General features: G+C 42.6%; 2 protein-coding genes and 1 long non-coding RNA gene across 6 annotated transcripts in view; 1 reads left to right on the top strand and 2 right to left on the bottom strand.

Moving 5' to 3' along the window:
• The window catches only part of LOC116650593 (uncharacterized), a 268,500-nt gene that overhangs the window by 90,588 nt on the left and 156,174 nt on the right, over positions 1–21,738 (bottom strand). The window lies entirely within an intron of this gene.
• On the bottom strand, positions 526–2,470 carry Best3 (Bestrophin 3). Its single transcript, XM_002048192.4, has 3 exons — positions 2,314–2,470; positions 2,141–2,251; positions 526–2,079 (listed from the first exon to the last, which is right to left on the bottom strand). Exons 1-3 carry the CDS (start codon positions 2,382–2,384, stop codon positions 591–593), a joined length of 1,671 nt encoding a protein of 556 aa, XP_002048228.1. The 5' UTR covers positions 2,385–2,470; the 3' UTR covers positions 526–590.
• Positions 4,282–10,456, top strand: LOC6622688 (cationic amino acid transporter 2). Of its 4 annotated transcripts, XM_015176013.3 has the most exons (8): positions 4,282–4,522; positions 4,801–5,045; positions 5,885–6,135; positions 6,194–6,478; positions 6,548–6,652; positions 6,711–7,520; positions 7,595–7,870; positions 7,967–10,165. In XM_015176013.3, exons 3-8 carry the CDS (start codon positions 5,895–5,897, stop codon positions 9,430–9,432), a joined length of 3,183 nt encoding a protein of 1,060 aa, XP_015031499.1. In that variant the 5' UTR covers positions 4,282–4,522; positions 4,801–5,045; positions 5,885–5,894; the 3' UTR covers positions 9,433–10,165. The 4 variants fall into 4 exon arrangements, with proteins under 4 accessions (XP_015031499.1, XP_032290530.1, XP_002048229.1 ...); XM_032434639.2 differs by lacking the exon at positions 7,967–10,165 and adding an exon at positions 10,184–10,456 and having other exon boundaries at positions 4,282–5,045; XM_002048193.4 differs by having other exon boundaries at positions 4,282–5,045.

Genomic DNA, 21,738 nt, shown 5'->3' on the forward strand with positions numbered 1-21,738 from the left:
ACAATTATTTATTTTAAAGAAACCTCAGAAAATCCATTTATTTTGTTTGAATAATACAAATTCATTTTATAACATTCCTATTAACTTTTAATCTTCAAAATTAGGGATTGTTTTAATCTCTTGAAACATATGCAAGGGCCCAAATGTTGGCCCATATTAAGCCAAGACTGCAAAATAAGTTTTTTTGGCTCGCGCTTAGAAAGAGACATCTTTGACTCCCAGTATACATAATATAGCCAAGTCTGTCTGTCTCTTTTCATAGGTTCGTTTTTCTATTGCAGGCATATACTTATGAGATTGGTCGGATCGGACCATTATATCATATAGCTGACCTACGAACGATCGGTCGAAGAGGAGATTCTTGTATTCAGTTTCCCAAGATATTTGTAATATTCTCATAAAATCTCTATAAGAGCTCTTTCTCACTCCCAATTTGATCACACTAGCTCTAACACACTGCAATTCGCACCCGATCAGTTTACTCCCGAATTTCAGTTATCATATATATATATATATATATGTTTTTATTATATTGATAAATAACCATATTGATATTGATGAGGTACTTTGGTTTCATGGCTCTAAACGCATTATTTTTTGCTTTTCTTGGCAACAAAACTTTTATCTGTTTGCACTGTACCATCCTTCTGTGGGGTGGAGGATACACTACTTTTAGGTGTTTGCATCGCGGAGACTGCTTCTGATTGATTTCCTGATTCTGATAGGTTATGCAGTTCGCCCTTTAGCAGATCAAAGGTCATGGCCGCATGCTGCAATTGCCTGGCATGACGTTCGCGTTCCCGCTCTTCGCGCAGACGGTCAAAATCATCTTTGCTGCTCTCACGAGTTGACGGCTCATCCTGCAAGTCATCCATAAGCTCCTCTTCGTCGCCCTCGTCCTGGCCGTCCTGGCCGTCCTGGGCATCCTGATCGTCATCCATGAGTTCCAATGGACTAAAGTCGACAAAGGAAACGGACGAAGAGCTGCGGTGAATATTGAAGCGACGTGACGCAAACTTGATACGCAGCTCGTTGAATTTCACTTCCTCATCCTCGCCATCGAAATCAGTAAAATCGCGCTCGCTGGTAGAAGTTGGTGTATACTTGGGTATTTGTGAGGATGTAATTTTGGACAGGTCCAACTTGGCGGTGGATGCTTCGGGCGGCGCGTGACGCTGCGACTCGTCTGCGTATGGAAGCTCATTGGGAAAGACCTCGTCCCAGTATTGATCTCGGACCAATGTCGGATGATCGTTGTGCATCTCGTCCACAATTAAATAGCTAACCTGCAAATTGCGATCGATTACCCAGTTGAGCTCGAAGTCATCATCATCATCGCCGAAGGGACATATCAGTGTCTCGGCAACCTTAAGCCAGCCGACGAAAAAGAAAAACTCGAGTGTACTAAAGACGGGAAAATAATAGTTGACAATGTTCTTTTCGTTGAACTCGATGTACTGCTTTCCGTTCAATTCGATGTACTGATGACCGAAAATGGCAGCCACAAAATATGTATAGACCGCCAATGTGACCACCTGGGTGTAAACTAGTGGCACACTGATCATATCGTAATGTGTGAGCATGTTGCAGCCCGCCCGAAACTTGTTTAGCTCATCGATCATGGACTTGAGAGAGAAATCATCCCAGATGCGCCCCTCCTTACGGGCACGCGTCATAATGCTACAGGCCCACATGAGCGGCATCCAGTATTTGGAGTGCTTTGGAAACTTATCGTCCATTTTTGTTATAATTAATGCCTCGTTCTTGTTGAGCAGGCCCGTTTCCACAAAGTAATCATAGGTGGGAAATCTACGCTTGATTCCCGGCGATATCATAGTCAGCACCATCGTCAGAGAGAGGCAAACATAGCGCATTATGGTGCGACGCATTAGTCGCCCATGCTCATCCTGACCACGCACCAGGGCACTCACATAGACAGCCAATGGATCCGGCCAGGGCACCGTGATATACTGACTCCACCAGCGTTCCACAATAATGGCCACATAGAAACCGAGCACAAAGGACAACGGTATTAGAGCTCCATAGCTGCGGCAATATTCCACAATGTTTTCAAAAGTACTAGGTATTGGGTTGGGCGGGATTATTGAGATGTGCGAGAAATGCGAATGATTTTCCAAACCGTTTATGTTCATCCCCGAGCAAGTAGCGATACATAAAGGCCATGGCATAGAAAGCGAACAAGAAGGCCAATAAATCGGCCCAAATTATTTTGTAAATGCTTGCACGCCATCTATTGTTGGTTTTCGAAAGCTATCACAATGCATTTACAATTAACTAACGAATGTGGCTTACCTGCCCAGCAGCTTCCAGAAGCAGCCGAAGCGGCGGCAGGTAGCTACCTCTGCAGTATAAGAAACAGTCATGTTTCAGCACGTTCTACAAATCGATCTACAAGCCAGGTCGAAATGAATTGAAGTCAACCTGGTTAAGGATTTCTGAAGGAATGAATGAGTTTTGGCTTCGCCTACTAAATTTTCTCAACGGAGTCAAGCAACGGACTACTAAGTTATATATAATTTCAAAACGCACTTGGTTATCAAGAATATATGTACTTTAGGGGGTGGGAGAAAAAACAAAAACATTAAGCCCCGTTTTACCGGTTTTCAATGGGTTCCGGGTATAAAAAGTGAAGTAGAACTCATTTACTGTCATTCTGGTGTTAAATAAAGGCAGCAACTCAATTTGAGGCATTTAATTTGTGAGCTTAATTATTTAAATTAGATTATTTCTATTTGCTGGCGACAACAAAGGCAATCGCAATGCCAATTTGCAATCTCAGCCACAAGTGCGAGGCATTTCCGCACATTTTCTTCGAAAACTTCCAATGGCCCCCGGCTCCTCCCATGTCCCAACAATTCCAAAAACATGCTGCTTTGTAAGCCTGTGTGTGTGTGTGTGGGAATTTACTTAGTAGGTAGCTGCGCCAGTCGGTGGCAGTAAAATTTTAATGCCCACACAACGTGAGCTGCGTGATTTAGACCCCCGCGCCACCTTACTTGGCATACGCCCAATCGTATCATGTGCTCTGAGTGAAAGTGTGAAGAGCATTTAGAGTATCTTATCAGCGGAGCGTACATGTATTATTCGATTACGATTATGAGTATGAGTACTCATACCCGTGTCGTCGATGCTATGGCTCCTTTTGATCGTTTGCCCTATGACTATTACTGCGTAATCCGCAGAGTGACGAATACACTGAGCGAAAAAGGTTTATTGTATTCAATGAAATGTGCATTTGATTCAAAAACAGATAAATTGAAGGCATTCTTTAAAGGCAGTTTTAAAAGTATATTTCTTTCATAACTTTTAAATACTCTTTTGATTTTGTACTCGATTGATTCGCTCAGTGTATAATCCCATATGACGCATAGCCATAAACGGCTGGGAGCGGCCATAGATCGCCTTGGTTTAATAATGCCCGTAATCAGTTTATAGATAATTTAATAGTTGCTAATGGCGAGGCGTTTATCACACATATGAGATACAATTGTGTTTCAGCAACAATAATACAAGCTCTCGTATGGGTTAGTGAGTCCCCAAGGGGGCTGTTAATTTGTTGCGTCAGTTTTTGAAGCGTCAACTGCAAAACAATTCAATTTCAATTTGTAGAAGTTCTCACTTATGATACAAATCGTAATACATGAAAGTACCGGACCTGACTGAAATGCCGTCTAGGTATCTCGGTATTATCAGTATATTCATAAATTAAACATTTTATTACATACATACACAGAGTATATACTAATTAAAATCACTTATTGTGCATGTCTTTGACACTTGTGAATGTAAAGATTGCCTTTTGCACTTCAGCAGGTCTTATCTAGGCAGCCAAAGTGAATCAATTAAATTTTAGAAAAAAACAAAATGGAAATCTAATATGGATTACTTTATAAATGCTGATAAAAATACATTTGGAAATGGATGACAAAAGATATATGGACAGAGTTTAGCTATTTTTGGAACTGCATTAGGAAAATTGATGGCAATCTATAAATATTATTCAACTCGTTTTAGCTGACCCATAAAATAAAATAAAACAAATATTTACGAGCAAGTTGAAGTGTTATTTAAGAGCTTTAGACTTTAAGACTCTCCGAGCGCTCTTCCTCTTTCAATCTCTCTCTCAGTCTCTCTCTCTCGCTCGGTCGCTCTCGAAATCTCTCTGCTAACTGATATTGCATTACAGTCTCTATAATAGCAACTGCTGCTGTGGGCCATATAGGCAAGTGTTTATTATCACTCAGTTTCAGTTAACGTTATTCCGCGAGCGCGTCAATAGCTGCAGTCGGAGCGAAGCAATTAATCCGCGTCGGCGTTAAGGCCGAGTCGTCGTCAGATCGGAAATAATACAACCATCAATACGGCAAATACAAATCTTATCTCAACAACAACATAAATAACAATAAATGACACTCGAAGTAGGCGGCCAGCGCGGGGCGAGCTGCAGCACCGGCAACAACAACAACAACAACAACAGCTGAGACAGTTGATATCTCAGCACGTAAGCTCGTAAACCTGACTAGACACAGCATCTTTTTCCTTTCTTTTTTTGTTTTACCTGCTAATTTTCATAGGCGCTCTAATTACAAACAGACCGCGTCGCCCGCTCGCCCTGACAAGCATTTACCTGCAGCATTTGTAGTTTTTCATGTTGTTTACCGTTCGCTCACTTCTCTAGCGGCGCTTTTGTATCTCTTATCAGTATCCGATGCTCGCTCTCTTCTGCACCGTCTCCCTCTCTCTTTCTCTCACGCTATTTGCTGTCTTCTTATCTTAAAGAACAATTCGAATTCGCGGCTGTAACTCAACGTCCGCCTGCCAGACGCATTTTGAGCTCGAACTCTGCCAGTTGTGTTGTCGTCGGCAGCGAACTGTGAATACGTATCGAATATACTCGTATTCGCACTCATACTTGGAAGTAACACCCATACAACCGGCCGTCCCTCCCTCATACAGCCGGCAGAAAGCAAATATTTGGACAGAGTTTGCAGCAATTGCAGCAGTCGGCAACTGTTTAAAAGTTGGTAAGTCAACTAATTAACTATGTAGAAAATAATATATATTATTAGATATACACTTAAAATATGCTCATTATAATAACTACTATTATATAAATTCAACACACGCGCATAATTCTTCATTCGACATTCTGCCTGCCTCACCTAGACCTACTTAATTATCTTTATAAGCAAGAATATAAAATTTTAAAGAGGAAGCACAAATGTAAATAAACTGCCTAGAACCAAATAGTTCAGCATCTATGCTTATCAGTTGGCTGGGTTAGTCATTGGATAAGAGGACCAGGCCCAAAATGAATGGAAAATCGTGCCTTACCCAGATTCTTTTATAAGAGAACAATTTCCACAAAGAATGAAATTTCATTAAGTAAAATTGGGAAAAGGATACCTTGTTTGCCTCTATTTTACGATTCAACAGTCTTAAACTTTTATATTTTTTTTAATTATTAAATTAAAAATAAGTTTTTAGATTTTAAAATAATTCAGCCCCTGCGTCATAATGCATATAAGAAGTAAATAATCCAACGCAAGTAAAACAATTGAGTTCGAGCTAGGAACAATGGCCTAGCCTCGATTTGATTTGCCACGACTTGTCTATGATTGCAATTTGAGCTCAATAATTTGTACTGCATTTTATAATAATAATGAAAAAAAAATCGTTGTGCTGATAAGTGCCTGGGACATGGCATATGTGGGTCTCAGTATGGCGGTGTCAATTAATGTGCATGATCTTGGCACCTACAGCTGCAATGAATGAACCCTAAGCCAAGACTTAGACGGATGGAATTTTTTATAGCAACAGAACCCAAAACGAAACGCGAGGTTTAATGAACCTTCATTCACAGAGATACCGAAATGGTTCAACAATATTCGGCGTGGAAGGTGCTAACACGCCGCAAAAATCTTACGGCCGATGGCAGCGAGGGTGAGACTAAACTGAATCGCGTCCTGGGCCTGTGGGATCTCACGGCATTAGGCGTGGGCTCCACATTGGGCGCGGGCGTTTATGTGCTGGCAGGCCAAATAGCCAAAGATCAGGCGGGTCCATCGGTAATGATATCCTTTGCCATTGCAGCGCTCGCATCACTTTTGGCAGGTGAGCGGCAAATAGCTACATTCAAATGTACATACACCTAAATGTATCTACCTGACAGGTATTTGCTATGCGGAATTCGGTGCTCGCGTGCCCAAGGCGGGTTCAGCATATGTCTACAGCTATGTATGCATTGGTGAGTTTGTGGCCTTTGTAATTGGCTGGAATCTGATATTGGAGTATGTGATTGGTACGGCCAGCGTTTGTCGCGGCATCAGTCTCTATTTGGACACGCTGCTTAATGACACGTTGAAGGAAACCTTTGCCGAGGTGGCGCCCATGCATGTCAGCTTTCTGGGCAGCTACTTTGATTTCCTCGCCTTTGGCTTGGTTGTGGTCTTTGGTGGTGAGTTATTCGGAGCAACAGTTATTTAAGGTAAGGCCCCTTATCAAAATTATTTGTTTCTTCTTCTAGTTGCCTTGGCCTTTGGCGTGGAGACCTCAGCCATGGCGAACAATTTCGTCACGTGCGTTAATATTTTCATTCTGGGCTTTGTCATCATCGCTGGTGCAATTAAAGGTAAGTCTCTTGGAGATTTCTTACTACCCGCCAACTAATACATAGTCTCTTCTTTTAGCTGATTTCAGCAACTGGACTGTGGATCCTTCTACGAGTGTTGCTAACGGCACAGACATAGGAAATGGCGGTTACTTTCCATTTGGCTTTGAGGGCACTTTAAAGGGCGCCGCCACTTGCTTCTTTGGCTTTGTGGGCTTCGATTGCATTGCCACTACGGGCGAGGAGGTGCGACATCCACGCAAGAATATACCACGCTCCATTCTGCTATCGCTGCTCATAATATTCCTATGTTACTTTGGAGTATCCACCGTGCTGACGCTCATGTTGCCGTATTATGCGCAGGATATCAATGCCCCGCTGCCTTACGCCTTTGAGTATGTGGGCTGGCCGGTGGCCATGTGGATCGTTACCATTGGTGGATTGGTGGGCTTGCTAGCCAGTCTATTTGGTGCATTGTTTCCACTGCCTAGGGTGATGTATTCCATGGCACAGGATGGTCTGCTGTTTCGCTTTCTGGGCAGGATCAGTCCACGCTTTCAGGTGCCAGTGACGGGCTCTATTGTGGCAGCTCTATTTACGGCCCTCTTTGCGGGTCTATTCGATCTGGCCCAGCTGGTTAGCCTGCTTTCCATTGGCACTCTGCTGGCCTATAGCGTGGTGGCCATTTCCATAACCATACTACGTTACATGGAATACAGCGAAGATGTGGAGCAGTCATCTCCAGCTATCTCCGAGGTGACCTCGCTGACGACGCGAAATGTACGCTTCACCTGGAGCTCCATGTGCACACAGCTCTTTAATGTGCATCGTGTGCCGGAGCCCAATCAGATCTCCACCAGAATTGTGGGCGTGCTGACAACTTTGTTTTGTAGGTGCAAGTGAGGCGTGAGCCTCAGCTATTTCTCGTTGTTAATTTTATTTGAATGCCTTGGTCATTTTCAGGTCTGCTCTCCTTGGGTCTTGGAGTGCTACTCATGCAGGCCTATCCCGCCATCAGCTCCGAGCGGCCATGGGCTTTGACACTGCTAATTCTATTCATTGTGCTGATTGCCGTGGTGCTGTTGCTTACCTGTTTACAGCCACGTGAGCCACGGAGTCGCCTGTTCCGGGTGCCCTTTGTGCCGGTGGTGCCGGCGATTAGCATCTTTATTAATATTTATCTCATGCTGCAGCTGGATAGCTGGACTTGGATACGCTTTGGTGTCTGGATGATTGTGGGTGAGTCGCCCGCACAGTTGTCTATTAATTTGCATGTTGTAGCCTTTGACTAATGCATGTTACCTTAAAATTGTACTACTAACCGTAATGCCTTAGGTATACCCATATACATTGCATGCTGGTGTCTCTATGACATCAAAGATCCCAAAAAACGTAATCCCGAACGTGTTGCGTTTTACCAGGCATTAAAAATGCCCAAAGAACTACCCTTGGTTGGTAGCAATGGCAATGGCAATGGCAATGGCTACCTATCCAAGCAGAGCACAGTTACGAATGAAACGCAAATTGTGAGAAATTCCAGCAGCTTGGATCAGATACAAAATATGAGCGAGGTTTTTGAGGACTTGAAGGAACACAAAAATTCCAATGGCAAGATATTTTATGTGGAGGATACAAAGAGCGTACACTCTAGGACGACGCTGGGCGCCAACGAAGCTGAGGACGAGCACTCTGTCATAGCGATGCTCGATGATGTGCTTGACGCGGAGGATTCACAGCAGCAGCAGCTGGACCAACAGCACATCTTTGGGCGTAACTTTAGCATCGATTCAGAAATGTATCCCAGTGTCATAGAAACCACCATTGTGGCCACTGTGCACAGCAGCAGCAGCGATGATGAAGTATCCAGTCAGCGATCCTTGGATCTGCAGAGGCGCGAGGAGTGCGAACAGGCAGCCAGGGGCATGCTGCAGGAGTTGTTTGACAGCGACGCCTTCTACGAACAGCTAGAGGCGGCAAGAGTAAGCTTGGAGGCAGACAAGCAGCAGGTGGAAGAAGCACAGCTTACGCCAGCCCTGCTAAGAGCTCAACTTAGGCGAGTTCCTTCCGTTGCCTCAATAGCCTCGCAGGCTTCGATTGCCTCTGCCGTAGACGATCCGTTGCATTCGGAAAAGTTTAAGAATCGACTGAGCCATCTTATATTGAATCCGAATGCGAATAGAGCCAAGCGAAACGAAGAGCCGCCGCATCTGACGCCGACAGCTGAAGAAAAGCCTGCAAGGCCGCAGCTAAAGCAATCGAAAAGTGAAACCGATGTCCGCCTGCTGCTGCTGAAGGCCATCCGAGAACTAAAAGCGGACAATGAGGAGGCGAATGCAACTGAAGCTGATAATAATAATGGCAACAGTAACCGTAATGCTAATGCCAATGCCAATGCTGATGAGGCTGGTGCCGTGGCCACAGCGCCTGGAGCTGGAGCTGGCCACATACCGCGCGCACCGAAATTCGATCCGGTTTTGTACAGGACCATAAACAGCATTAGTTTGCACAAACAACGACCCAGTTTGAGTCGAGAGCTCGTAGTGGATGCCAAGAACATGGAGATAACTGCAGTCAAGCCTCTGGTTGACTCCACGCCCTCGCCCAACGTATCCGCATTCGTATCCGCATCAAAAGCAGAAGCAGAAGCAGAACCCGAGTCAGAGCCGGTGCCATTCAAAGCGAAATTGGAGGCCATATTGCAACGGGGTCCCTCGCATCGCCTCCAACAACGTCCGGGAGCGGATGTGGTGAAGCGCCGTCGGCCGCAATCGGTGTACGTCGAGGAAACGCCAATTGAATGAGCCAAGCCAAAGATGAGGGTTGCAATTCTCGATTTTGTAGCATACTGTAAATGTAGCTGCCGCTGCTGCACTTTAGTAATCTGTTGTAATCAAATGTTGTAGTAGATGTAGTTGCTTTTCCTGTTGCTATAGAACTGTTAGCTGGTTACATGAAGGCAATACTAGATGATAAGTGCTTAGTTTTACAACGGAAAAAGCGTGCAATTCGATTGCGAAATTCTGAAATTACAAAGTTATTGGGCTGCGGCTGTGCCACAGGGCCAATTAATTGAAGCGGAAGGCACTCGAAATCTGTTGAATGCAGACCAAGAAATTGTAGATACAGTACGAGGGGGCTAGTAATAAATAGCTGGATACTCAGCTCATGAAGAGTATCCAGAAGAAGTAAAATATTTCTACATGAACTTACAACACACATGAATCGATTATTAAACCCTATCGCGCAACGAATACGAGAGTTAGGATTTAGTTTTTCCTAGAGAAAACTGGTTTTTATTATGAACCTTGTGATATTAACCAAACAATAAGGGAAGCAAATGTTCCAAAGAATATTAGTGAAACAATTATCGATAAAACTTATGATAAAACACTCCCAGGGAATATTCCAAATCAAGCAACAAAAAGCAATCTACACATAATTATTATAATATAGCAAAAATGTAGTCTAAAAAAATGGTATTATAAACATAAATCTATTGCATGTGCATGATAGCTGCCAAGTATTATAATTGTAAAACTCTAATGCAATCAGTTCGATTTTCAATTACCCAGGTCTATCCATATACTTTTTCTATGGACTGCCCAATAGCTATAGAGAAATGCGGAGACAACGCGCCGGCTGGCAGAAACTCAAATATTCTGAACACTTTTAAGACCCAAAAACAACATCAAAGAACCTGAGGGCAAAGAATAGAACACAATCAAAACTTGATAATTAATACATAGATGTATTATGTTTTAAGCCAATTTGATAAATGTGAACAATTTGTTGTTATAAATAAAAATCTAGTTGTAATTAATAAAAGTCAAACGCTTTACCTATTTACTCCATAGCCAAGTGGATTGGCATCCATTTGGAAATGTCGAGAGCAACTGCAGCAGCCGCTTCCGGAGTGAAGAGCCCAGAGCCCAAGACGATCGTTAGTTTATTAATAAGTCATGAATGGATCGTCATTGTCGTTTAATTCCCGAAGGCCTTGTCTTCTGACTGACTTTGATAAATTAATTCATGTCCGCCGATCGTCTACAGGGCACAGAGCTGGCGTGTGGCTAGCGAGAGAGAGAGAGAGCGTGTGCCAAGAGACTCGTACAGTTGTTCATTCCCCTTGCCTGACATTGATTTTGATTAGACTGAAACATCCCCTGGGCCGTTTCGGGCCCTTTCCTTTCCCTTTCACCCAATCGATTTGGGGCAGCGCTGCCTGATTTATGCGCTCGTTTTCTGGGCATTTCTCTGGTCAGGTTGATGAGGCCAGATTCAAGATTCCAGATTTGTATAACCACAACTGGCGACTCTTTGGCGTTGCTGCTCCTTTTTCTTTGGGGGGATGGTCTCAATTTTTGTGCTGTGTAAGTGTAACAAATTGTAATCGTATTTGCCGGCACCACTCACCGAATACACTGAATATCTCTCTGTGTGGGGGCGTGCCTGTGTGACCCCCCCTCTCTATGCCGACCATGCCGTCCTCCTGCAGCACAGCTGCCTGCTCTGCTCAGCTCTGCTTTATTATTATTAACTTTGTTATGGTGCACAGTAGTCGCAATAGTCGCAGAAGTCTCAGAAGTCTCGCTAGTCTCATAGCTTCCTCAATTCCCTTTGCGCTGCCGCCCACCCACTATTTCCCTGGTGGTGGTTTTTCGGTTTGTTTTGTCCGTTTGCCACACTTGCTGTCCGCCTCCCCTTTATCTAGTCAAGCGACCAAATAGTTTTATGGCATATTTATGGGCGCCAAAACTTAAAGTCAGTCTCCGGGGCTAAGACTTTAAGACAGTCCACACACGACTCTGTGACAAATTGCAGAGCCAAAACCAAAACTAATTAACAGAGCAGCAAGCGCATTATATTCAATAGGGGAAGCAACAGCACGTCTATACACTATCCATCTGTGAGGGGATTGAGGAATATTTTTGGACTTGGAGTCAACAATGAAAAAATATGCTAAGGCTGCCGCAAAACATCTCACATTTTTGAATGTTTAGATCTCTTATGGAGGCTCTAAGAGTTTATAGATTAGAGATGAACAGTGCTTAGTTTAAACACAAGGATAAGTTAGAAGTTTGAAAGTTTTTGAGAACTTTCAGAGCATAATAGCTGGATTAAAGTTTCCCTATGCTTAAGTTCAATAAATCTTTGTAATATATATAGTATTAAAAAGCATATTGTCGTTATTAGGCACAAAAGTTTGAAAGTTCATAGTAGTTGGCTTAAAGTTCACGTGTGCTGAATTTTAGCTTGAGGTAAATAAATCTATGCACTCTTTTAGAGAAAGCTTTACAAATATGCTTGATAAAGTTTTCAAGCGCATACCTACAGATATTTAAAATACCGAAGTTATTTATTTAGGCTGCCACACACAAATTTTCAGCTAAATATTGATGTTTGAATAACATATTGAAGCCCTATGATCCGTTTCACAAAATCAACTCAAAATCTGTTAGGGTATATACGCAAATGTAAGCTTTTTGGGCTGAGCTCTAATAACATTCCTGAACTTATTTTGTTTTTTGTTTTTTTTTCTTAGTATTCTTGTAATGGTTTTGTTTGCAGTTAGTTAGTTTTGCTGGCCAAAGCGGCTTTTCATATTCATAAAAATTGCGGGTTTCCATTTCCTTCGCATTCAGTAAAAACATAATCCGCTTACAGTCGCTACAAATGCGTATTGGACTCTGCTTGGACACAAATTTTCCGTTTTCCCCTTCTATTATGGTTTTTCTTTTTGTTTCGAAAATTAAAATATGTGTGTAGTTTTAGCCCTAACCAAAAGCGGAAATTGTCAACGTCGGAAAGGCTCAGGTAAATTATAAATACGAATGCGAATGCGGGCTCGTAACCAACCTGCATGGCAAAATAGACGAAGGAGACTCATGTGCGTCGTCTGCTGGTCGGTCTGCCCGGCCCGGTCCGGTCGGATTGGTTGGGTTGGCTGGGTTGGTCTGGCCAAAGTCAATGGGCACTCAACAAAAACATTTTGTCAAAACATAAAGGCGGCTGCTGCTGTGCGCAAAGTGGATCAGTGGATTTGTCGTCCCTATTCGGGGGAAAAAAAAATATAAAAACTAGTCAGTGGCAACAATGACAACAGCTGCACGGTTGCAGGTAGGTTGCAATAGGAAATGGAATTGGTACAGGGATATGGACTACCGAAAAAAGGATTAGCATCTGGTTTAGCATTTTGTTCAATCGGCCATGGCCAACGACGAATGCAACAATAAATCCCATCTATGTCAAGGTCTCAACTGCGCTCTGCCCGAGTATGTTGCATGTGTTCAGCACGGATTTGAGGCATGCAACTGCGAGATGTATTTGAAGCTTGTGCAAGAGTTGGATTAGGCAGTATTTGTTTAGGATTATGTGGTTGGCTTTGGGTACAACTCTTTGAAGACTAACATTAAGGTTAAGTGCTAGCAGCTTCCGCTGAAAGGAATTCTGTAATTTACTCTAATTGGAATGGCATAAGAAAGCCCTATTTAACAATATCTTCTATATTGAGTACTTTGCGGATGTATCCTAGATACAGGATCTCCATCCCCTTTTCAAAAAGTTGGCCAACAATTTATTATATTTGCTTTCATTCTATATACATTTCGTTTTCTTGTCTTTTGAGAACTTCTTTTATTAAATTTCTGACTGAAAACAGCAAATTGTTAATCACAATTTGTTTGAAATAAATTATAATTCGCTTGATTTCTCAGCACTTTTATTGAATCCTTGTGTGCCTGGACCTCAACATAATTGCTCCTTTGTCATTTGCCACAACAGGCAGCAAGAGTCCGAGCCCGAACCCGAACAAGAATAAGAACAACAACAATGCAACGTAAAGGAATAATACGGTTCTGATTTTCAACTCGACTTCAATTGATTTTTATGGCCAGTTTGTCGTTTTGGCCTGTTTCTTCGCATTCTTCTCATTGTGCACACAGCTCTCAACAATTCTATATTTCCCATTTATCTTTTCATTCCCTTGGCTTGGCGTTATACCATTTACGACAAATGGTTTGCTTGTCATAACCTTTTTTAATTTTTTCGTATCTTGTATCCTAGCTGCTGGTTCTACATTTTTTAAGTAGAATAATATTTACAGAGCACGCACAATAGACCCAGTGCACCCATCCAGCAGGACTCCTACGACTTGCGCATTGTTTTCACACTGAATTCCTTGACAATGAGCACAATTATTGAGCTCAAGACGCGGCGGGAGCAAGGGCAGAAGACAGAAGACATCTTTGTGCATGGAATACCAAGCAACCGAGCAGCCAACCAATTCAAATTCAATTTGCCCCATTATTTGAGGCCCATTGTTCAACTAAAATTCTGGTCTAGCAGCAGACGCTACAATGCACTCGACTCGACTCGACTCAACTCAACTCAACTCGACTCAGAGGCAGCGAAGAGACTGCAGTCCAAGTTAAGTGCAATACAAAAGGGCGGCAGATTAAAAATAGCAAAGAGATGAGCACAAGATGAGAGTTGCTCGGCCTACCTCCCTTTCCTTCTCCGTGCAGATGAGGTAATTTGGTCCAGAGTGCGTCAGTCATAGCCAAAGGAAAGTGAGAACGAAAGAGCGAGAGAGAGAATGCTCGACTAAATGAATGCAATAAGTAAATAACAAAATGTCGTTAGCATTTGTGACTGACACTCACAGCAGCTCAGCAGCAGCGCAGCAGCAGCGCAGCAACCGAAGTAGCAGCAACTCTGCCAACATCCTGGCATAGAAGACACAGAACTGAGTAACAGGACAATGGTAAATGGCAAATGCCTGCAATGGGCTGTTTCTGCCGTTCTTGACGTTCTCTGTCCCTATTTGCTTCGTACTTTGCCCCGAATGCAGCAGCAGCAGCAACAACAACAACAACAACAACAACAACAACAAGAACAACATCAGCAACAATCTCTCACAGCTGTCAACAGCAACAAATTGCGCGCTAAGCTGACATTAGATTTTGCGCTATGCAGAACCGCATGGCAGAAATGGGTCTGGTATGATACATGGCCCATAAATGGATGAAGGCCCACAATTATAACGACAACTGAATACCCTTAGCACGAGTATTTTCCACAAACTCGAATAGATATTTATGTAGATCAATAATATAATTATAATAAAGTGGGTATTGATCAAGGATATGAATACTTTTTGGGGCTTTTCAATGCTTTATACATTACGTGGGAAAATAAGAATACCCTATGCAAGGGCAAGTAAAGGGTATTAAATACCGCAATGTTTAAGATAAGCTTTAGAGTACTCACTTTTTCCCTCCTACACTTCCTCTCTCTCACATTCAGCCAAAATGTGCGCCATAAATGAAAAAGCTTTGCACCATAAATTAAACGATTGTTAAACAAAACTTCAACTGTGATGAACGGAAATACTTTTACAAGTATCATTTAGCACAAAGTGTTCACGTTTAACACTATGCTAATAATATAATTATGTAATTTAATATGATTCGCCGTCGTTTTTATACACACACGCACAGAATACGCCCGATCAAAGGAGACGACGCGCACAAACTAAATCGTCGCACTTGCACTAAAACAATAACAACCATTCGCAAGGCGCGCTTTATGAGTAAGCGCTTTGGATAAACAAGCAAGTAACGGGATCAAAAGCGCTGCTACCATTAATACAGTAGACGCCATGGATTAAATAGTTCTTATCCGCTTTGATCGCTCTCTCCCGCTCTCTCTCTCTCTCTCTCTCTATCTGTCGCTTTCTGGTGCAGTTGCAGTCAACAGTCCAAAGTATAATTTATCCACTCTCTGGATAAGTGCTTTTGGCAAGTGCGGTTATCCGTGTAATTGCCGCCAATATAGAAATTTGAGTAATTTATATTACCCTCTAGGTGCTCTGTTGCCCTATATAGATATAGTCAAATCGAGTCAAACTTTCATAGTTGCTTGCCAATCTGCAGCTAAGTATTAGAGAGCTTTCGTTTTAGTGGCGCATTGCGCTGGCTCGTTTGGCAGCCGTATGGAGTGGACCATCCGCACATCAAGTGGAAATCATATTAACTGGGCTTAATTGTCAGCACGAGTCGATGGCAATGCTCGGGACCAGGAACGGGCGGCCAATTCCCAGACTGTCCGGCGGCAGCTGCGGGTGCCAGCTTGTTAACAAGTTGCCAGCGGGCGCCGTTAACGTGCGCTTCTGGCCAGGCTTAAACACTCGCTCTTTTCCTCCTCTCTCTCTCTCTCTCGCGTGTGTATGGCAAGGCCTGTTGCTGTTGATAGTCAAATGTGCGTATTTCAAATGCTCATTAGCCACAATTTTTGGACACAAAAATTACGTTTGTTGCCATTGGCAATGTTGGCAATTGTCAGTGTTGTCAGTTGTTCAGTTGGCACGTGAGTTTTTGGCAAGTTGTTGCTGATTGCCTGCCACGCAGTTACATTAGAGAGAACCAGCCACCCTGTCCCCCCCTCCCCCCCTTCCTACCCACTCGCTATAACGCGCTGCCTATCAGCCTAATGTGTAAGCGGTAACTAACTAACTGAACGACTAACGTGCTGCTAACAAGGCGTGCACATCAGCACACAGCACACACACTCGAACACACACACACACGCACACACACGCACACATTACAGTCCAACACATCAGAGCGCATCACACCGTTGAGCCACGCCCAGTTACAAGCGCAATTACAACAAAAGCCGCCCAAATTCACGTTGTTCCGCATTATCAATTCCTTTAGTATTCAAATGCTCATTTCAGTTGTAGTTGTTGCCGATTGTTGTTGTCCATTGTTGCCGATTGTTGTTGTTGTTGTTGTTGTTGTTGGAGTAGTTAGGAATGGAATTACGCGCTCTAAGCGTGAAACCGCGAAATTAAGCAAAGACGATGATGATGCCAACGAGGACGAGAAACGACGACGACGTTGCCTGCCAGCCACTTGTCAACAAGGCTTCATTCTCTCAGCCAGAAGCTCATTCAATCTCATCCTCATCGCACATCCAATGTCTCATGCACACCCACCTCCTCCCCCAACAAATTGTATGCAAACTAATCACACGCAAGCATTTGATGCGTTTAAAACACACACACACACACACACAAATACAGAGAAACAAACAGGATGGAATTCTGCGTGCGACAACGAGGGCTGCTCGAAAGGTATGGCAACAACTTGTATGACTTAAAATTGCATATGCATATTTAGAAATTGTGAACAATCACATATTAATAAAGATATTCTGCGCACAGATTTGAATTGCTTAACAACTATTTTTAATTTTTTTAAAAGTAGATAAGTATGGAGAAATACATATTATTAAATCTGCATTTGATGAGAATCGCATAGTAGGGCAACACTAGGCAAACTTGGCCGGCATTTGTTACAAGATAAATAACTTTGAACTTCATTTGGTATAAGAGATCACACATGCAGGCGTGAAAGTATGAAAACCTGTACTTCAATTCATGAGAATCGCATAGTAAGACAATACTTTTATGCAGTAGCACACGCTGACCTGCGCTTAGCCTGCGCTTATGGTTTAAGAGTTCAAGCATAAGGTCATACCAATATATAAATATGATTATTACATGAAAGCAATCAAATAATTGTTTTCAGTTAATAAAATAGTCAGAAATTAATTGAAGATATTGTTAAGTTTTTAAAACAATTTACGTTCTTCAACTCTTCTATTAATCACGCTCAAAACTTTTGAAACCACCCACGTTTTAACTGCTGTCGAGTTAGGAGCTGAGAGCTAAGAGCTGACGCTGTTCATCTTTTATAATGTTGGTAATTTGAACATTTCAAATCAAATCTAAATGTCAGTTGGTTAGCAGCTGCGGTTCACTTGGCTCGTGGTCGTGCCAGGGGCAGGAGGAGGTTGCCAGGACGGGGGCGAGAGTCGGCGGCTGGAGAAGCTGGCGCCAAATGGAAATTGTCAACGGGCATTGAAATGAAAGTGCAGATTGGAAAATGGCAGCAGCGGCATAGACTAGAACCCGCAGGCACTTTTGATGAGAAGCAGCTACCGCAATGCCACGACTCGTATCCTTGTGCCCAACTCCCCGATTTCCGTGCAGATCCCGCTGCCGTTGACTTGCATAATAAATCGACTTGTAAATGCAATAAATTTTCAATTGGTGCCACAAAGGGCGCGCATTGAATTTAAAACGCTTTAAACTTGCAACATAATGAAGAGCAGCCCGACCAGACAGTCGGATGGACTGACAGCTAGGCGGGCGGAGCATTTGCTAGCCAGAAGCAGCCATTTTCCCGCTAAGGGCAAGTCGCTTCAGGAACGCCAAAAATGTGCGAGCAAAACGAAAGGCCAGAGACGATGAAGTAGTAGAGAGTAGAGAATGCCAGGCGAAAACAAGAAAACAAATCACGTTTTAATTTTGTTTAACTAAATACGAAAATCGCACAGAGACGTTGTCTGTCGCGGAAAGGGGGAGGAGGAGTTAGAGGGGAGGGGAAGGGGGAACAGCCATGGAAGCTGTGCGCCTGATGACGTGCAACTCTCGTCGCCATTTTGTGCGCTGTCATGCCGCACACAATTAAAGCGCCCGGACCTCAGTAGGAGCAGGCGCCCGCCACCTGCCCCCTCCCCCCCTCCCACTCTTCCACAGGGGTTCGGGTTGAGCTCTGAGCTAGCGCACACGTCTGTCTCAACCGTCTAGTTGTATGGAAATTAAATTAAAATTCACTTGTACGCAAAAGTCGTGATACCAAAAGGGGGCGCATGCGGAGGCAGGGGCGTGGTTCTGGAGCACCGGCGCAGGCAAGTCAGTAAGTCAGCGTGCGATTGGAAAACAGCGCAGATTTTTCGCTTTTCATTTTCATTTTCTTACTTTTTTTTTTTCATTTTTGGCAAGCAACAAATTAATTCGTTGCACTGTCTTTGGCCGAGTCGGGGGAAAACTATGCTAATGATATACGAAATTTAAATTTCCAAGAATATGCTAAATTTTGATAAGTAATTTTCTTGATGGCCAAAGACTTTGAATTCCCAGTTGCTGGTACATGAAATTAAATATTAATGAAATAAAAAAAAATGAAATAAGTTGAAAAATTCAATTTAATTGAAGTTCTTTTTTAAATGCCTTAAATAAAGAATTGAAGACCATCTAAATCAAAAGATAAAATCTGCCACATTATTAACACTTGTCCATTAAAAATGTACTCAATTCTTTTGTTGAGCAAGCGCTGACTTTATCATCGATGGCATAATTTAGACTATTTATTAACTTTGCCCTGTGGCTGCTAGACGCCTGCTATATTTAGCGCTAGAGCCGGAGTGAAACTGCAGCAGAAGGTCATGATAAATGACACCGAAAGTATCAAAATACATAGAACTAGCTGAAGTCTGCCCGGGCAGAGTTTCAGAGGCAGAGCCAAAGAGCTCAGCTGCAAGCTGAGACGAAAATGTCCTTAGACGGAACACTTAGGAGTAGCATAAACTGTGTAGCGCCAAGGATATGACAGCTGCTGCTAAGTACCCATTGGCAGGGGCGTTAGATTTAGTGCCTCGCTATCTCAGACACACACACACATATATACATACACATGCATATATATTTACATGCATATGCAGATACTTGCCAGAGATACGGCTTTGATGAGCTATGCAGCACAGAGTTGGTGGCACTTTTATGACGACTACAAGAAAAACCTTTTTTCGCTGCATAAAAAATAAAGAAAAAAAAACAAAGAAAAGAAACAACAGAACATGATGCAACTGACACAAACACACGCCCTTCACCTTGCCTGTCAGCATCTTATTGAGCGTACATAAGCACATTAGCTGCGGTTTTATGTGCGGCCTGTATCCAACAGATACATAGATACACAGATGCACAGACTGCATCGGCATGCCTTTGGTCCATAGAACCGAAACTGAAACTAATTTCTAAAATGCCAATGCACCAGAGAGACCGCGCGCAGAACGGAAAAGGATAATTGCCGAGCAAGAGTCAAACATATGGCAGACAGCGCCAGCAGAACCCGTCTCCCAATGCCATATGGTGGGACAACAACAGCAGGCAAAGAGTTTCTTGAAAAGTCATTGCCAGCCATGGGATTCGGACTCGGATTTGTCATGATCTCGTTTATTTTGTGCTGCTTGTGATAAATAGTTTTGGGAATGGGAGACGCCCGTTTTTTATGGCCCAACATGGAACTTGTTAAGACAATACAAGGGTCGCCTCATGAAAACTGCTCAGTCATTTCCGATCAACGATCGTTGCGATCTTGTCAGAACTTGGCTCTTGTTTTAATTGAAATCAGAGATAGGCTACCAGGCTACCAGGCTACCAGAGGAAAACGTATTAGATTACGTTTGTTATTTTTGTTTTAGGTGTGAAGATCGACAAGGCTTGATAATGGCAGCTCCGTGGGCTGCGACAAGCATTCGCTATTAGAAGAACTTGTTAACCTATAAAGTTTAGAGGAGAGTCTAAACTAAAAACTCTATAAAAGTAAGCACTTAGCCTGCCCAGCAGCAAAAGACAGACGGGCTTCTACCTGACATTCGTTGACAGCAACAATTGTCGCAATGGAGCTAAAGCCGATTAGAGCGAAACAAAGAAGGCTCAGTTTCTTAAGGAATTGCAACGTGCAACGCAGATTTCTGTATGCAGCCGCCACATGTTGCAGCGCCGAAGGATCTAATAGGATTTACGACCCCGACCCTTAAGGGCATGCCGGCTGTTGTGACAACAAGAAATTTGATATCCAGCGATCCACATTACAAAGTCGCTTAAGAAGTTAACGTGAATTGAAAAGTTTCAACAATGCATTTTCGTGTCTTAGCACGAATTTTGCTACCAGTTCGCTTCGTTAGAATTTTCCTGGTAGAAGCTGAATTATTATATAGGGCACCTTTCACACCATATTTCAGTACAGTAGAGAAAATGTTGGCGAAAGGAAACTGCAGCAAATTAACAGAAATTCATGGCATTTCCCATAAGCCAGCTTAAGCGAGAGAAAGCTTTTTTTTCACAGAATATATATTTTTAAATTAATGCCAAAATAATTAACCATAATCAGCCCAAGTTTGCCAAGTTTAACTAACTATGTTTTGTACATATAGGAACTTATTTATGCTCCTAGATTTATGCAAAATCTAATCAAAATCGGACCACTTGGGTCGAAAATTAAGTTCATATGTGAAACATTTGTTTGTTTCTTCAAGTTATCTGACCAAATTCTGCATCTTTTGTTTAAACTATAATGCTTCTTAGATATGAGCCAAGTCTTTTCAAGATCTCTATTCTATTTTCCAGTTATGCTTTAGTTACAAGCTTAAACTAATTGCAATATACTCAGGCCTTTGCTTTAATAGAACATTCTTGGAATTAGTCACAAATTTGAAACTTAATTTTTGGCAAGTATTGAGGAATTGGCCGAGTGCACTAATTGAGTGAAATGGAGCTAAATTTTCCTAACGAGCAACTGTAATTTCTTTGAAAAACAATTGTCAATGCGAATGGGCTGGTCTGGTATCTCGAGCACTGTAAATACTCGACCAAATTGTTTGAATGCCAAAGTGCAACACAATTGCGTACATTTAGGACAAATATTTGGACTTGCATTGTGTTATAAATTTGATTATCAAATGCATGATATTTGAGGCATGTTATGGCATGTTGTCGGTGTCCACTTTGGGTCAAAATGTTTGTTGGCCAAAAACCGAAATGTGTCAATTCGATAATTGCCGAAAATATGGACAATCCATATGGCCAACAACTCAAAACCTGACCAAGCTCTGTCAATTGTTCTGTCCGCACACATCGTTCTAAAGATGCAGATAATGTTCTTGTTGTTCTTGCTGCTGCTTCACATGATAATGCTGATGATGATGATGATGCTGATGATGATTATGATGTTGATGCTGATGAGCTTTTTGGCTTGTTGGGCATGCAATTGGAAAACAAAAAGTGTTATTATTGCCACCAGCACTTGAAATATATGGCAATATGTAAAAACACTTATGGAAATTACGAGCCAGTCGCAGTGCGACAAATGTGTGTGTGTGTGTGTGTGTGTGTGTGGAGTGACTGTCATTTGGATGAGGTGGCTGAGTATACGGATTCGGACTTGCAACTCCAGCAACAACCACAACAACAACAA

The sequence above is a fragment of the Drosophila virilis genome, chromosome 3 (assembly GCF_030788295.1).
Source record: "Drosophila virilis strain 15010-1051.87 chromosome 3, Dvir_AGI_RSII-ME, whole genome shotgun sequence".
In the NCBI taxonomy this organism is placed as follows: Eukaryota; Metazoa; Arthropoda; class Insecta; order Diptera; family Drosophilidae; genus Drosophila; species Drosophila virilis.

Excerpts from the sequence above, each read along its gene's own strand:
- Best3 (XM_002048192.4), bottom strand. The coding sequence starts at position 2,384 with ATGACTGTTTCTTATACTGCAGAGGTAGCTACCTGCCGCCGCTTCGGC. Across the intron at positions 2,252-2,313 it reads TTCTGGAAGCTGCTGGGCAG|ATGGCGTGCAAGCATTTACA; the intron begins GTAAGCCACATT and ends AACCAACAATAG. Across the intron at positions 2,080-2,140 it reads CTCGGGGATGAACATAAACG|TACTTTTGAAAACATTGTGG; the intron begins GTTTGGAAAATC and ends CCCAATACCTAG.
- LOC6622688 (XM_002048193.4), top strand. The coding sequence starts at position 5,895 with ATGGTTCAACAATATTCGGCGTGGAAGGTGCTAACACGCCGCAAAAAT. Across the intron at positions 6,479-6,547 it reads CTTGGTTGTGGTCTTTGGTG|TTGCCTTGGCCTTTGGCGTG; the intron begins GTGAGTTATTCG and ends TTCTTCTTCTAG. Across the intron at positions 7,521-7,594 it reads CGTGCTGACAACTTTGTTTT|GTCTGCTCTCCTTGGGTCTT; the intron begins GTAGGTGCAAGT and ends GGTCATTTTCAG.